The 17,673-nt window shown below is 30.9% G+C and overlaps 1 protein-coding gene across 2 annotated transcripts; it reads right to left on the reverse strand.

Moving 5' to 3' along the window:
- Nucleotides 1-143: 143 nt before the first annotated feature.
- On the reverse strand, nucleotides 144-10,034 carry LOC130657663 (ATP-binding cassette sub-family B member 10, mitochondrial-like). 2 transcript variants are annotated; one of them, XM_057460669.1, is made up of 12 exons: nucleotides 7,677-10,034; nucleotides 6,467-6,673; nucleotides 6,173-6,375; nucleotides 5,745-6,026; nucleotides 5,197-5,332; nucleotides 3,443-3,538; nucleotides 3,038-3,181; nucleotides 2,705-2,850; nucleotides 2,270-2,444; nucleotides 2,129-2,172; nucleotides 2,013-2,047; nucleotides 144-1,389 (listed from the first exon to the last, which is right to left on the reverse strand). In XM_057460669.1, exons 1-12 carry the CDS (start codon nucleotides 7,951-7,953, stop codon nucleotides 1,158-1,160), a joined length of 1,977 nt encoding a protein of 658 aa, XP_057316652.1. In that variant the 5' UTR covers nucleotides 7,954-10,034; the 3' UTR covers nucleotides 144-1,157. The 2 variants fall into 2 exon arrangements, with proteins under 2 accessions (XP_057316652.1, XP_057316653.1); XM_057460670.1 differs by lacking the exon at nucleotides 7,677-10,034 and having other exon boundaries at nucleotides 6,173-6,299; nucleotides 6,467-6,669.
- Nucleotides 10,035-17,673: the final 7,639 nt, after the last annotated feature.

A 17,673-nucleotide genomic window follows, 5' to 3' on the forward strand; every position in this document is an offset into this window, starting at 1 on the left:
AGTTTAGACACTGGCTGTGGTTGAAATGCACAAAATTAATAACATGTAAATATTTCTTTGCAAAATCTTTGGTCTTGCTTTGAATTTTCACAATGCCGAAAAACTGATTATTCTATGTGAAATGTAAACAATTAGAGACAGAATTCAAACCAGGACAAAATGTATTGATTTAAAAATATTTTAACTTCTACCCTAGCCTAAGTAAATAAATAAAAGTTAAATAGTAAAAAAACTATCAAATAAGATACAAGAATAGACTTGTAGTAGACATATTTGAAAACCTAGTGCCCAACCCAGTTTGGACAAGTTTTGAAGATACCTTCTCATACAAGCAGTTAAAATTATGTTAGGATTTACTAATACTTACTATATTGCATAAGCAAACAGGTCTGTTTACTAATATTAACTAACATCTGCAGACTTTTTTGTACAAGAGAAAAATTATAAAATGGCAAAAGACAGCTATAAATTGTCATATTGTGAAAATATTCAATATTTCAGCATTCATAGAAAGTTTAGCACCCATAAAGACTTCGAAATGTTAATTAATTTCAAATAGTTAGCTTTTATAGACCCATTTCTTAATTTGGGGAATATTCACTAAAAAACAAAAGATATTTTTTCATAATTCTTGAAAATATGCTGTTTTGCTCCCTTTGTCGATTTTGATGTTGTTCAATCTATGCCTTTAGAATTGTTTTAGCATTACAAATGTACTTTATTTGATTACTTGTGTATATGATTTTATAAAAAAATTGCTATATCGTGTTTGTACGTATTTATGTGATCAAGGCGGATTGTTGCCACTAAAAGCTTGTCGAAATATAATACGGTTTTGTTGTTAAAAAAAACATTTTTTTATTGAGTACCTGACAGCAACAACTCCATGGTGAACATTACAGGATCCAAATAATTTTTCTTAAATAAATTACAATCCCGCTTTGATATAAAATAGGTAATCCTAAGCATTTTTATAAATAAAACAAAACAATAAAAAAATGAAAATAATGTTTGATTTAGCAGAACAAAACCTTCAAAATTGCTTTACAGAGACAGCATATTATATCTTTAAAAAATAAATTCACATAAAAACATAAACGTGTCACAACGCTTCATTAAAAAAGGAATATTGTTTAATACAAAAATACTGTAATCATTTATGAATTATCAAGGGATTGCTTTTCAACAAGTTGTCGAAACAAACCATTCTCTTTCTTCAAAAGTTCATAATAACCACCCACTTCAGCAACTGCACCATTTCGTAGGACAGCAATTTGATCAGCTGTTTTGATTGTTGACAAGCGATGAGCAATAATAATGGTTGTTCTATCTCTCATAAGCTTCTGTAATGCATCCTGCACTAGGTGCTCACTTTCAGCATCAAGAGCACTTTAACAAAAACATATTTTGGTTAATTTATAGTAGGAATAGCAGGCCGGGAAAGAGGAGAATATATATATTTTTTTAATTGTAACATAGCTAACAGCAAACTTTTAACAAAAAAACTCTGACATAAATTTTATGAAGAAAATCAACAAACAACATTACAGAAAGTTTTATCAACAAGAAGTGGTTAACAGTGCAAGAGGTTTTTGCCAGTGATAATTCTTGGCACAAAGAGTATAAGTAAATACTAGCATGATAATTAGTTGTACTTCCATTTTTTATTTGTCTATCTATTTTTGTGCACATGGTTAGTATATTGATATGTATTCATATATATATATATATATATATATATATATATATATATATATATATATATATATATATATATATATATATATATATATATATATATATATATATATATATATATATATATATATATATATATATATATATATATTTATACAAGAGAAAAAATGCTGGAATATGCAATTTCCAATGATCTACAATTCTCTTAATTTAAAAATTCGTCTTCAGGTGCTTAGGGACTTGGTAATCTTAATAAAACTTGCAATCAGTGAATGGTCATTACCACATAGTACAACTTAGAGCTCCAATTTTACCTAGTAGCTTCATCCAACAACAGAATGCAAGGATCCTAAACAAAAATTAAGCATTCTTTAATAATTTAAATAAAAAAGGGAAGAAATTCTGGTTAGTTGTGTTCTGTTATGCTTACCTTTAATATTGCTCTTGCTAATGCAATCCTCTGTCTTTGTCCGCCTATAATCAAATTATCAAAACAATAAAATTTGTTATACATTTTGTGCAAGGAAAATTTACACTATATCAGTTTGCATTGATGATGTATTTACTTTACCTGACAACATTTGGCCTCTCTCTCCAACAACTGTTTCAAAGCCATCTGGAAAGCTAGTAACAAATTCATAAGCATGAGATTTCTTGGCAGCCATGTGAATTTCTTCATCACTGACATCATTATCTATACCATATCCAATATTTTTACTGATGGTTGTTGAGAATAAAATGGGTTCCTATAAAATAATTAAATTCCTATAAAAACGAATTTGCTAAATATTGTACAATATTAATAAAATTGAATATGATTCTGTTTAATATTAGACTCCCCACCCCAAAATAACTTTCAGAAATAAATACAAAACTCTTTCTTTAATTACCAAAAGCAAAAATGAGGTTCTACATAAATTGCGTTGTTTTAGTCTATTACATTGCAAACATTTTGCCCCTTGGGGCTAACCATGGTAGCAGACCTAGTAGACATTTTATCTCTCACCTGGTTTACTGTTCCTATATGTTGGCGTAGAGAAGAAGGATCAAATGAAGTAATATCTTGGTGACCTATTTTTATACCGCCACCATTAACATCATAATGACGTAGCAGTAAGGAACCAATTGTACTCTTTCCACTACCACTCTCCCCTAAAACAAAGAAAAATAACCCTTTTAACAGTGAATAGTACCATAAAAAAAAGATGTTACAAACACAAAATCTTCCTTTTAATGCAAAACACTTATATCCTACACCTGCAACTGTGACACAATTACCAAAGTAGCTTTGGAAAGCTAATGTATATTTTATTAAAAATATAAAAAGAAATAATATTACCAACAATAGCAGTAACTGAACCAGAGGGAACATGCAGTTGAAAATTATTAAGAATTTGTATTTCAGGTCTTGCAGGATAGGAAAACATTACATTTTCAAATTGTATAGATTGATCCTTAATCGCTTCAGAAATCTGTGTACCACCTATATGACAAAAAAGACAATAATATCCAATATGTTGAATTCAATTCACCTTTAAAAAATTTTAAAAAATATGTCAATAATACACTAGTTTGGTATAAGTGTTTTATGTCATAAAACATACCACAAAAATACATGAGGGTCTAACATTCGCAGTCATATCTGCAGTATTTTGCCATTCATTTATAAATGCATTAAATAAGCTTAAAAAAAATTATAAAAGATTAACAGGTCATAAAATTAAGTTTATGTAACACTGCTTACCACTTAAAGGAATAGCAGGCTGCTTGTCAATTATATTCCATATCCTTGTACTTGCACCCAGACCTTTCATCAGCTCGGTGTAAAATGTACCAAGACCTAATAGATGCAAAATACAGCATTTTCACATAGATTATAACCACCTTCCATATTTATCCAATTAGAATGCTTATTTAATAATTGACTAATTACGAACTTTAAGTAAAATATCATAGTTTATGCTAGTTTATTTTGTTTTCCTAACACTCTGACAAAAAAAAACACAATTTTTTCACAAACAGGCAAATTCATATGCTAACTCCTTAATCCTGGATGTTTAAAATCTTTATGAAACACTGTCACACAAAAAATAAAAATAGTCCTCTTGCGACTTAAGTCGATTTTATTTAAGGACTTTTGTACAAAGACAGATAATATCACAATTAATCACCAGAAAGTTTTCATTCAAAAAAAATTATCTAACATACGGAAAACATAATCCATCTTATAAATATAGCTAGGACATATAAAGTTGAGGTTTAAAAGTTTATTTATTTTAAGTGTCAAATTTCAGATTTAAGTCAGTGATTATAACAAGGTTTTGCTAAATAAAATCCCTACTCAGTAAAATAATTGTTACATTTTATAACTAATCGTAAGCCCGTGGAAAAATCCACGGGTTCGCCCGTCCTTTTTATACTGCATTGTGTGCGTCTTGCTACTCGCACAGCTAAGCTACCATTTTGCATGACAGACAGACAGACAGACGTAGACGGGTATTATATTATAGAAGTCGTTAACCCGGGAAAAAATCCACGGGGTCACCTGTCGCGTTTGTTCGTTCTTTAAATTTACCCGTCGCAACAAAGTGGATAACAATATATCGCATTGATACTTGTGCGCATTTTAAAAATTTCGTGTTTCCGTTACGGGACACTGCTTTCGCGGACACACAGACAGACGACGGCTATTATTAAAGAGATGCTTTAGCAATTTTTCAACAAAGAGAACAAATAAAATAAGATACTATTAAAATATTAAGTATATTAGCCACACTTTATATTTTTTTTTCTGACAAGAAGCTAGTATGTGTACATCTTTACAACACACCATAAATATTTTTTCTTCAACTGTGTACACATGAATTTTTAAGAGAATTAACGCACTTCTGTAAGGAAATACAATTTAAAAAAAGATTGATTGTAATTCCATAGATGAAATATATACCTAAGCCTTTGCAGTTAGAAATATTGATTTTGTTTAGTGTCTGTTTAACTTTTTTAGGTTACCAAGAATTTTTTTCAAGCGTTTTGATTTCTTAAATAAATGTAATGTTAAATTGCATTTAGGTGACTTATTTTAACAAAAACAAAATCAAGAAGGCAAAATTATCAACCCTCAGATGCCCCTTTAAGAGCGACAATTAAAATAGGTTACCATTTAAAATGGAAACTGTATTTCAAGAGACACTTTTCCGCAAAGGGACACTTATTTAATAAAAAATGAAAGCCCACTATTATCTGTTCACTTAAGTTCGTTTTTAGTCGACTTTTTAATTTTACTGTTTATATCTTTATTACCCTCCTTAACTGTACCGTCTTTTAACCTATGAATTTATATCTAGTGAAGGTCAATATATTTGTGTATATGGTAAATACATAGTTCCTTTTCTAAAAATTAACACGAGCGAATGATTTCACTTCGTTTCCTTTGCAAATAAATTCTGAATCAGTATAAATTTTTTTAAACAATTTTTAAATATTAGCAGTACAACATACCCGATATAGATATACCAACATAAACTGTATACATTAAAAATGAAGTCAAATCACCAACAGTGATAAGTGAGTCAGCCATCATGACACCACCATTGTATAAAACAAGAAGAGCTATACAATTGCCAGAAAAACCATTCTAAAATAGAAACAAACTTTTAAATTTAGCCAATTCAAAAGTTTACATTTCATTAAAATGTTTCTAAAAACAACAACAAATTTTTGTGAGCAAAGACAAGGACAACCAACTAATGGTGTCAGTTGCGTTGTAACATTAACTGAATGAGCTAGTTAACACTAGCATAACATAACCAATAATTATTACGATAAAAAAACAAACATAAAAATTGATATTATATACAGCATAAAAGCCTTTTTAAACTTAACGTTTATTGTCAGTACATACATTCTTCAACTTTAATAAACTGGAAGCAAATATGTATTTTTTAGATTTCTGAGGATTTTTAGACAACATACAAAACCAGTATAATATATCCGTCAGGTTCACACCTGTGGATATCTGTTATAAAATTTCAATGTTATGTACTTACAAATCCAAAGAAAGCTGCTCTAGCTAGTGCTTCTTTCCTAGCAAGATCATACACATCTTGAACTTTCTGGTTATAAACTTTCATTTCGTTATGTTCCTGTGCAAACGCACGAACAGTTTTCATATTACTAAATCTTTCCTCTGCTATTTGACTGGAATCAGCAAGTTTATCTTGAACACTCCTTGTTATCTTGCGCACAAAACGTCCATACACACCAGCAAAAAGAACTACAGGTGGAACAATAAACAGAGCAACAGTCGCTAATTTGGGAGAAGTATATACCTACAAGTAAAATTATCAAATTCAATGACAACGAAAACATTTGAAATAAAATACAAATATGCCAAAAATGCATTGACACATACACAATATAATACACATATTTTTAGGAAAATTATATACGAATATATATATAAATACAATATTACCATCAAAGAAATTCCACCAATTGCTTGAACAGTTGCACGTAGACCATCTGAGACGTTATCAGTGACCGCTTTACCAACAAGTGTCGTATCCGAAGATAATCGATTTATTAATTCACCAGAGGATGTCCTATCAAAAAATGCCATCTCTTGAGAAATTATTGCAGAGAATGTTTTGCTACGTAGTCTTTGAATAATCTTTTGACCTAACAAACACCAAAATTGAAAGAGAAGAAATTTTCATCTTTTACACTGTCTTGTGTAATAAAAAAATGTAAAATATTTTTGAAAAAATACCAGCTGATTGTATCATGTAAAGTCTTCCAACATTTGCACATGCACCAAGCAAAAATACACCAGATAGAGTAAAACATATTGTTCGTAAATTTGACAGCATGCTTGCATGTTCATCCTTCGGAGTGTACATAATATCAAATATTTTACCAATAAAATACGGTACAGACATGGAAATGGAAGAAAATACAAGAAGCAAAACAACTGCGCCTAAAAAATAGAAAGTACGCATAGTGTGTAGTGACATCTTTATAGTTTCATATAGAATGATGCTTGGAAAGATAAAGATGAATTATTATCGCAATAACACAATCTTTTTTAAACATCATCAGACTTCTTTGCTTAGATTTAATTTAGTTATATATTTTCATAAAATATATAAAATTTACCTTCCTAGAACGACAAAATATATATCTACTGTACGTATTACATTTCACCATATTATTCACATTGTGCAAATCACTTCGTCCAATTCCAAAGTTGCCTTCTTTAAAATTGGTGTACATTATAGAAAGAAAAATGTTCAGTTGGTTCAGCTGAAAAATCTCTTTTTTACATTTTTTCATGTTGTGTCTTTTAAGTCGTTAAGTTTGAAAAAAGTAGTTACCATGACTGGGCAGCAAAAACATGCACCTCTTATCAATTTTCAAAGTCCTCAGACTCTTTGCAGTTTTTAGTATAAGTCATCACATTTTATCACTTTTTATTTTAAAATTAAAGAGAAACTTCTAAAACAAATGATTATGTAAAATTAATTATTAAACATTTTTACATGTTTTACATGACAATTTGAGGTTGTAAAAGAAAAAATAAGGTAAGCTTTTACTTGTAAAGTTATTTCTATTACAAAGCCCTGGAAACTTTTAAATCTCTTTGTTTTGTTAAAACATGATACAAGAAAGTAGTGGAGACTTTGATTTTTTCTTAATCTTTATAGGAGAGGTCTGATCATCTGAGCGCATGAGGAGGAGGGTGCATTTTTTAGTTCATTTTTTTTTCTTTTTGAAAATACCTTATTTATTTAAACCTACAGAAAATGTATCCTTCTTCACCAGATATTTCATTTTTGTAAATACCTTATTTATACTACCTCATTTTAAAAAGAATTTTTCAACTTTTTTTGCGACCTAATATATATTGTGACTTGGAGATAATTCAAATATACTGAGTGTGTCAAAAGGGGTTACAATTTCTTCAAATTAATTCATCTTACCTCCTATTTTCCATTTTTCTGGTCTTGCCAATGACAACAACCTCCATACATCTCTACTCTGTTGACTGGCTATATTATTTTTTGCAAGAGTATTTATGGTCAACTTAGTGTTGTGGAAATTAAGTATAGATCTAGATAAAATGCCCTGTCCACACCTGCTACATTTTTTCAAACTGGGTTTTGAATGAGTAGAAAACAATGTTATGCTGGTTTGTTTCTTAGTGAATTTCAAAATAAAATGTTGAGGTTGCCATCTTGAGGTAATTATTCTTAACATTATCTAAAATATATATAAATATATGTTAAGTCAAAATAATTTACAAAAATCTGCTGGGCCAGACATACAAAACTTTCAGAAATTAAGCAAGAAAACAATGGGCTAAAAATTTTTACATAAAAGAGAAAGTCAAACATCAGCAGACAGCCATCCTTTGCCAGCCTTTTTCAAGACATCCACTTTATCTGCACATACACAAAGATTGCTAAAATTAGGCCCCTACCCCCTACTGTACAGAAACACGGCTTGTAAATAAACTTCTAATTATATGCACCCTCTACTTTAAACATTTTATATTTACATTTAACTTTGCTACAATTTCTTAAGCTATTTTTATTTTACTTTTTCCCAGGTTCCATAACATTAACTATCTCTATATTAATACCTGTTGATCATTTGTCAACTATGACTGGGTCATGTTAATAAATCAGATATATTTTTGTTGACTTTGCTTAGACGTGTTAATTTCTGTGGATTTTAAGGGGTGAATGACTATCCATAGAAATAGATTGTTTGAAATGTTCGAGAATCAAAAATAAAACCAATTTTTTAAAAAAATTGAAATGTAATAGCTTTTATCACACAAAATAAAGAGGTTTTGTGGTGCAAAAAATATGTTTATACATTACGTGCTGTCCATAAATAATTTTACTCTTTTGGCTTGACCCCTTCTCCTTCATGCTTACATACTATGCGGGTGCCCCTTTGAAAAATGATAATTGTTGATTATTATTATTATTATTATTATTCCAAATATATAAATTGTTTCAACCTTCAACTTCCGCAAATTAAAAAGACAGGATGTCTGGTAGTCAAAAAATTAACATAGTCTCGTTGATTATAAATAACTGATGTGTTAAGAGTTTGTTCTTTTTTGCATTTATTCTTTACAAAAATTTTTTCTTTGTATCCAAAGTGACATACAAATTGAATACTGTATGCTAAGCACCAACTGACATTGGGCAGTGGGTGGGATATGGTTAATAAATCCTTTGACAGTTGAAGGGAATCCGATGTATTAAATGATGTTGGACTTATATATTATAGAGCTTAAAAAGTTGGTTAAGTCTTTTCAAATTTTTTTAAAAGGTCTTTTCATTCTCAAGATATTCACATTTACAGAATTTCAGATTTAATTATGCTGTCATATTTAAGTATTGGGGCGAATAAACGAATGTCATTTTGGCAAAAAATTTTATCTTAATGAATTCACCTTTATAATATCTATGCATTGATAAAGTTTGAATGCACATCCCTAAACAGGTCTAAAATTACTGATGACATAAAATGTCAAAATTTATGTATGCTTAAATATGACATTATAATTTATGCAGCATAATTAAATCTGAAATTCTTTAAATGTGAATATCTTGAGAACGAAAAGAGCTTTTAAAAAAAATTAGAAAGACTTGTTAACCAACTTTTTAAGCTCTATAGTATCCAACATCATTTTTTATACCTTGGGTTCCCTTTCAATACTTCATTGTGAAACATCAAATTTTCGGAGAATAAAACATTTTGAACTGATTTGTGACATAAATTAAAAAACTTAAGAATAGATGAAGGATAGGTGAACACCAAGTTACCCATGTTGGGAATACTGTCACTATTTTCTAAAATGCCAAATGGAAGTATTACAAAATTGTCTTTTAAAAAAATTACCTAACACAATTTCTTAATAGCCAACTATCAAGCCTAAAAGAACATTATTTTTGTTTGCCTCCATAAACTTTCCCAATAATAGAATACAAAAACATTTGACAAAAATAAATGGGTAATTCATGTATATATCCTTAAACATTATTTTTTGTTTTTACTTTTGGTAAAAAGTACATTCTAAAATTGATTGATGTTAGTGTACATTTTTCGTATTGTTAGTTAAAACAGTTAAAAAATATTCCTATATTCCACTCCAGTAATATTCCAAATTTCTTAGATAAGTCTTAAATTTTCATTAAGAGATGTTCTTTAATAACATATGGATTTACCACTGGCTGCTACAATATTTAAAACAAGTTTTCATAACCTAAGATAGCTTCATCAATTATTACATAATATATTCAATGCTGTTTTACATTTGCATGCTACGACGAGTCTTTAATGAAAGAGCCAATTGACGTTATTTGTCCAGTTTTCATTTCTTTCAACCTTTTCGTACCTCGCCTAACCAAATACTCAATTTGCATTATGTTTGTTCTGGGTATGTTTTTGTTTTTCTGAAATTCATTTTTAATATAAACTTTCACTCCAGGTTTTTCTGCGGCCTCACGCAAGAGTGAACGATACAGCGTCAGAACTTGCTTTTGTACTTGACTTCTTCTTGCCATGCATAAATTCTCTATAGAAAACTGAAAACATTAAATTTTAAATTACAAAAATAAGTCACTAACATGTATATACATATATCATTTTTAATCTCAAACTCCCAATTAATAAAGTTTTTCAGATACTGAGTTGCTGAAAACAGTAAAAACATATTCCTTGCAAACAAATTAAATATTAGAAAGTTGTCTAGGAATATTTGAGACAAAGAATGTTTGAGATAGCACAGGCCTATCAATAAGAAAAAAACACCCAAGCAATAAATCGCTTCCTCAAGGTTACAATAATTTAAACAGGGCGAGCAATCTCAATAAATAGAAAAAGTTTATAAACGCATATATTTTATCACAACGTCTTTTTTATTTATTTTATTTTATCTTTTGTTATATATTTTGGATGAATTGATATTGCTCGGCCAGAAAAACTTTTTTTGAATTGAGGGAGCAATTAATAGCTCCGCTAGTTTCTCATTTCTTAGAATTGGTTGAGTCTATGCGTGAGCAAGAGCAATTGCTCTCCCCTTATTGATAGGCCTGTAGCAGGAAATCCAAATATTTACTATATATACTTCACAGTAAATTTTTTGTCAGACAGATTTTTTTTAAAATTCATAGCCATCTATGGCAAGCAAAATTAACAAATTATTGACACTAGTCAAAATCAAATGTATTTTATATCTATTCCTTGAACATTGGTTTTCCAGCTTTTTAATTGTTGACACCCATACTAATCTTGTCATGAGAAGTGGCCTTTGATTGTTTTTTTTATATATACCACATCATCCAGTCCTAAAAACAATGAAACTAAAGCCAAAAAATGTACCATCATACCATCATATTAAATATAAAATGTTGACTGTTTGTTTAGCTTTAGGCCGTCAAATATTCAGATGTTGGTTGTTTTAAAATTTTATCAATAAAATATATTTTATATATACCTTCCGTTTTCTGGCTATATTGCTCTAATATAACAATACAAAGATGTATATGTGTTGTTGGACAGAAATTGGGTAAATGAGCTAAAATATTTTATTCCTGCTCTGGCACCTGATTTATAATTAACTCCTGGATTTTTTTAATGCCTGATTCTAAGGACCCCTGGTTGTTAAAAGAGCCTAACTGAAAAAGAGCCAACACATCATTACAGTGCTCATTTTTTTGTTTTTGGGGAGAGGTAAGTGGTATTGTGTTAATGAGGTTTAAGGTAGATTTTCAAAGGTCCCTTGTGTGAAAAAACACGCTTTGTGTTCAAAAGTGCAAGGAGAAAAGATTAAAGTTGATTGATCTGTGAAATTAGAATGTTGAATGTTTGTCTTAGCATTTATGCCACAAAAAAGGGTGTTAATAAGCCACAAACGCTGCATATATATAAGGGCGCATTCAGGTGACTTTTCATTTTAAATTGGTGGTTGTCCCTGAAACCGCGCGGACTTTCCCGAACTCGACCGGAGCATTCCCGAAATGCAATTTCTTGTAACAGACCATGTAGACAATAGTTGGAAAAAGGTGCTTAAAGAGAAAAGAGTTAATAAAGTTTATATATAAGTTATTTATAAAGCAAATTTTATCAAAAAACATCAAAAACAGTTCTTTTAAGAACATAGTTTATTTTAATTTTTATAGTTATTTCAGTATGCAGGTTTTTTTGGTCGAATACTCAAAATTTTCTTAAAACACCGAACTTGCCTGAAAAATCTCCCACTTTTTACGCTGCATGCGGCTTATCGGCACCTTTGTTGCCACACAAGAAACAGATACTGGAAAAACCCACTTACCCACAAACTAGCCAATGGTTGTTTCTCGTGGCAAGTTGATTTAAGTATAGATGGATTCCAGCGTGGTGCTATAATTGTTTACTTTTTAGTAGTAAGCTCTTTGGCTCTGGCATTCGTGTGTTAGGAAAAAGATGTTAGGATTTGGTGAAGAAAGGTCATCATTGAGGTTATAAACTATTATCGAAGTGTAGATTGATACTTTCTAACTTATTTAAATTCATTTAAACTCCTAAGAATCCCTTCAAGTGTAAATGGACTGGTAATAACTTTGCTTAACCTGTAACCCCTATCTTTTTTCCTGCCATGCATACAGCATCCAAAAAAGCTTACCACTGAAAATGTAAACAACAGAATATATCTATGGGCATCACTGTTCTGCTCCATATCTCAATGCTGGCCCAACTATCAACTTTTAGCCTTCCTGTTTGTAAATAGGGCACTCTGTTAAAAGTTGGGACTTCTCAACCATCAACACCTGTGTGTGCAGCATTTGAAAATGGACCACCTATCCCACAATTGAGAATGCTTGTTGAATGTACTCATAGTTATGAATTTAAAAAAACTGGCAAGTGCAATGTGCAGTTCAAAATTTGGAGACTGGTGCAGAATGAAAGTACTTCTATGAACTCGAATTTGTATGCTTTAACATTACATTTGAAAAACTTTCTATATTTGTTACTTTGCAGGGCTTAACAAATCAAGTAGTAGTAAAGCAAGCACACAAACAAACATTTAATAAAGGGCAGTATGATGGTCCCTATGGCTCACTTCTCTTCCAACTAAAAAACACTTCTCTTTTACGATCCATACAGTTATCTTCTGTATTCTCACACTTCTCTTCTGCATTTTGACACTTCTCTTCTGCACTTAACACTTCTCTGCATGTGACCTCAAAATTTCTTTTCACAACTAAAATTTAAAATCTGATCCGCAATTTTACACTATAGTTTGTATACTTATTTTACTTTTCGCAAGAAGTATACTTGGCTAACACATGCTCAATTTACGGACAGCTTATTGTGCGAGGTCCCGAAGCATGTGCATAAATAAAAGAATATCACTAATCAATTCAGAGTAGTAGCAGGTTTTTTAATTTTTAATTGAGTCCTCAAAGTCATGGTGCCAACCAAGCAAATCACATGTTTTTCTTAACTATAATGAATATGTCTAAAAATGTTTTGACTTGTCAGTCCAGTATTTTCTATTTTGATATGGTTGTTTAACATGTCGTGGACCTGAAGATATATATTTGGCGGCATTTCAAGAGATCCTTCTCTCATCATTGGGGACGCAAATGGGATGAAACATTCGTTTCATGGTATTAGTTCGGATTGAATATGCTTTATAAGAATATTAGGCTAGGATTCTAGGTTAAAAACAATAGTTCTTTTGTTGAGAACAATAAAAAATAAGAATACTGACCAGCCTGGTTAGAATTTATTGTGCATATTAAAAAAGATAAAGAAATGCCTCAACGGAATACCACAATATATTTTTTACCTAAGTATTTGTAGTGATCCGCCACAAAATTTTTGAAGAGTTATTAATTACTAAAAACACTTATTCTTTTTCATGGCAGAAGCCGATATGTCATTTATTTATCCTTGTCGCCAGGGATTTTCGTTGTCACCCATTATATTTCGAAAAGACAAAAGCCTGGGGATGAGGGTTGTCATTTTTTAAAAACTTGAGTTATCAAAATCCAGCTCAATCAATATTCCGGTCCATAATTAGGTCTGGGAATTTTTGAGTTCATGAAAGAGAAGTGCTTCTCACTTTAAGAGAAAAATGTTTCAATCGGAAGATTAGACAGATAGATAGATGTGCATATTTTACATATGCCTAGCCTCACAAATATTGAGGGAAATACCCTGTCTATTATTTCCAGGGGAGGGGCCATGGCTTAGAAGATGGAGAGTCCTAGAGTATTTAATGCTCATTTTGAGCTCTACGCAAACCCAATTAGGGCCCACGCTCTACTAGACAACAGACCATTTCGGAGATTATGCGCCATTATGGATTTTCGAAGCCCGGTGGTGCAAGTTGAACTTTGGACTTAACGTTTTATTCAGTCTTTTCCCTAATGGACGTGCTGGCGGCAGGACAGTTTTGCTTTTTGTTATCTGCTTTTATGTTTGATATACTAATTTTATGATATATATATTTTGAAAGATACTTTTATTATGCACTTATTTGTACCTTTAATTTCTTTTTGTACAATAAAGGCAACTTAATATATCCTAAAAATCTTTAAACTAGCTAGCTAGCTAGCTAGCTAGAGGTCTCCCAAAAATGCTTTTAGGACACTGTACTGTAGCTAGCTATAAGTCCGTAATTAGTGATTAATGCTTGATTAAAGGTAATTTCATTTTATGTTTAGATATTTAAAATTGTGTATTATAAAGATATTGGCATTGGATTTTAAACTTGAATTTTTAGAGAGAAATTTTTGATTTTGGAAATTCTTTACTGGATTTGGACTTGAACTTTGTTTTTGGATTTGTAAAGAAATGTTTAGGTTGTAATATTTGTGAAGATCTAGAGAGTTATAATCCATTGTCAAAATACTTGTCAAAACTCTGCAATGTTATGTATTCCTAAAGTGAAACTTAAGCTCGCAAAATAATCTGGCTTCTTCTCTATAATGGGTGTAAAAATTTTCAATACACTGCCCATAGAGATACGGTGAACAGGTTCGGTCGCAAAATTTTAGGAATAGAGTCAGTAGTCATTTTAATTGCAAATAATTTTTATTATTTTGATATTATTATAATTTTGTTTCTCGATGATAATTAAACTAATCGTATGTTTGTCCCTTGATTCGTCTACCTAAACACTCCTATCTGAAGTCTTTCAAGAGTGGTATTAGAAAGAATACCTGTCTCTCTTCCCTGCTTTTGCTATTGCCCTATTATATTTTTGTACGCTTCCCTTATTAAAAAATATCAAAAAGAGAAAAATGATGAGTTTAGTTTACAGACTAAAGTGTTATTCAATTTTTTGTTTTTCTATGTTATTTGTTTCAGTCACAATGTATATTTTACATGACTTTTTGTTATATATACGTATGTCTTTATCGGTTTCTTTATCAGGACACGCAATTATAGCAGTAATTTATTACTAAAGTGTAAATCTTTATGATAAATAAATAAATTACTCTTTGAAGCTCGTTTGAATTATTGGCATAATAGTTTCATAGCAGAGAAAGCTCTGGCGACTAACTGGCGACTCAACTATTAATCAGTCCACAAGAAGTCAGTCAGCTGCCTCACGCTAAGTTCTAAAAAATCCTTATACCTTGCAAGAGCTGACAAGAAGTCAGTCAGATGCCTCACACTAAGTTCTAAAAAATCCTCATACGTTGTAAGCGGCACAATTCGATCGTAAAAATATGTTTAAAGTTGATTAAATATATCACTCAGTATCCCTACGTCCTACACATGTATTTAATTGCTATAGATCAAATCAATACGCTTAAATAAATGTTGTCTGGTGCTATCCCTGTTACTTAGATAAAAAAAACGAGGACCTAGGCACGCTAAGAGTGTATACAAAACTCGTTTCTTTTTGTGTGGTTTAAGACAGTTTTCTACTACGGCATATAGGGTTCAAAGTTCAACTTGCACCACCGGGCTTCAAAAATCCATAATGGCGCATAATCTCTGAAATGGTCTACTCCCCGGCAACATCCAACAGCCCACACAGTGAGCCATCTGCCCAATTTCCCTCGCATGGGGGGGCCTGTATGGTAACATTCACTCGACCATGTTGAATCGTTGTCAAGAGGAATTAAACTCCGGTCTCCCGCACAGAGTACGAGAGCTATAACTACTAATCTACGGCGCCACGTAGATTTCAATCTACGGCGCCACGTAGATTTCCGAGGAAAGAAGAGAAGTGTTTTGAATAAGAAAAAAAGTGTTTTTATTACATTGTATTAAGAAGAGAAGTGAGCCATAGGGGCCATCGTAGGTCAGTTTTCTAGCAGCATACTCTTTAAAACTAAGGAGAGAAAAAGGGATAGGATGTGAACTAAGGTGAAATGTTCACGCGGCGTGTCAAGATGATTTTTTTCTACGTAATGCAAATCACACCTCTCAAAAATAGAATTGACCATCGCAATAAATCTTCCATTATGAATCAACAAGATAGACAAGGCTGAGACCCGTGACCCCGTCTTACTCTTCTACCAAAACATGCAACAGTCTCTCTCATCCTCGTCCCCAGGGTCGCTTGGCCCCTGTGCCGTTGTTACGGAGCGGACAACCTTTTTTCGCCGGCTGTCAAATTAATCAAAAAAGACTTTTTATTTTTGTATATTTCGCATAGAAAGATATAGTTACAAAAGTTGGATTCCATGACGTATATAATATACGTAACACATACTACGGATTGATAAACGTAACTTCCTTAACAATAAGCAAGATGACTCGCAAGTAGTCTTATCATCGAGCAACTAGGTTATAGGTTTATTTCGCCGGTTTATAAATGTTACAGGTTAAAATAACTTGTAATATATACAAAAATAGCCGGACCAAAAAGAAGACACAAATTGCCTTATCACTAAGCCCGTTGTTAAGCAAAAAGAAAGAGAGAGAGTTAAAATAATACTTAATATAATAAAGCAATATTCTATCTATATATATTCTATAAAAAGATAAGTTGAATTTACAAAGGTCTATGTGAGAGTGTGCATCTAAAAATATTTACAAATGTCTATAAGATCAGTCGTTAATAATTTTTTTTTTACATTTTTCTTCATAATATTAAGAGTTGAGTTTGTTTTAATATCATCAGATAAAAATTAATTCCATAGGTATGGTCCCCATGTCTAATTGAAAACGTGCAAGATTTTAATAAAATCTTTGGCACTACATAATTATTTTTTGAAAATCTAGTATCATAATTATGTTGTATTAAACTAAATTAGTTAGTAAACAATTTTGGTGGTATGTTTTGTTTCATCTTGTACATGAAAAAAAAAACATGATGCATATTTAATTGATAAATGTTCAAAGTCCCAATTTGAAGAAACAAGTGTTGTGTTGGTGCATATCTGTCTAAACCAAAAATTATGCGACAAGCATGTTTTTGTTTATACAACTTTTTTAATTTATTTACATTGTTACTGGCCCAGGATATATTACAATACGTTGAGTAGCTGTGTATAAAAGAAAAATAAAGGTTTTTTTAAGCAATGGACATTTAAGTATCGTTTGGCCTTATATAATATCCCTAAGTTTTTAGAGATTTTATTTTCAAGGGTTTGTATATGTTTACTTCATGTTAATAATTCGTCTAAAAGTACGCCAAGAAATTTTATTGTTTCTTCTCTCTTCATGTTTACGTTATTAATTGGTAGATGGTAGTTTGAGTGGAATATTATCAGTTTTGTAGCGGTTATAGAATAACACATATTTAGTTTTACTTATATTAAGTGAGAGTTTATTTGCTTTAAACCATTCGTTTATATGCGCAAGTTCTTGGTTAGCTATTTTAAATAAATCGACTTTGTTAGTATGGGAGTAAAAAAGATTAGTATCGTCAGCAAATAGAATAAATCTCAATATTTTAGACGAATTGTGTAAGTCGTTTATGTAGATTAAAAACGGTAAGGGTCCAAA

The sequence above is a fragment of the Hydractinia symbiolongicarpus genome, chromosome 9 (assembly GCF_029227915.1).
Source record: "Hydractinia symbiolongicarpus strain clone_291-10 chromosome 9, HSymV2.1, whole genome shotgun sequence".
NCBI classification, from domain to species: Eukaryota; Metazoa; Cnidaria; class Hydrozoa; order Anthoathecata; family Hydractiniidae; genus Hydractinia; species Hydractinia symbiolongicarpus.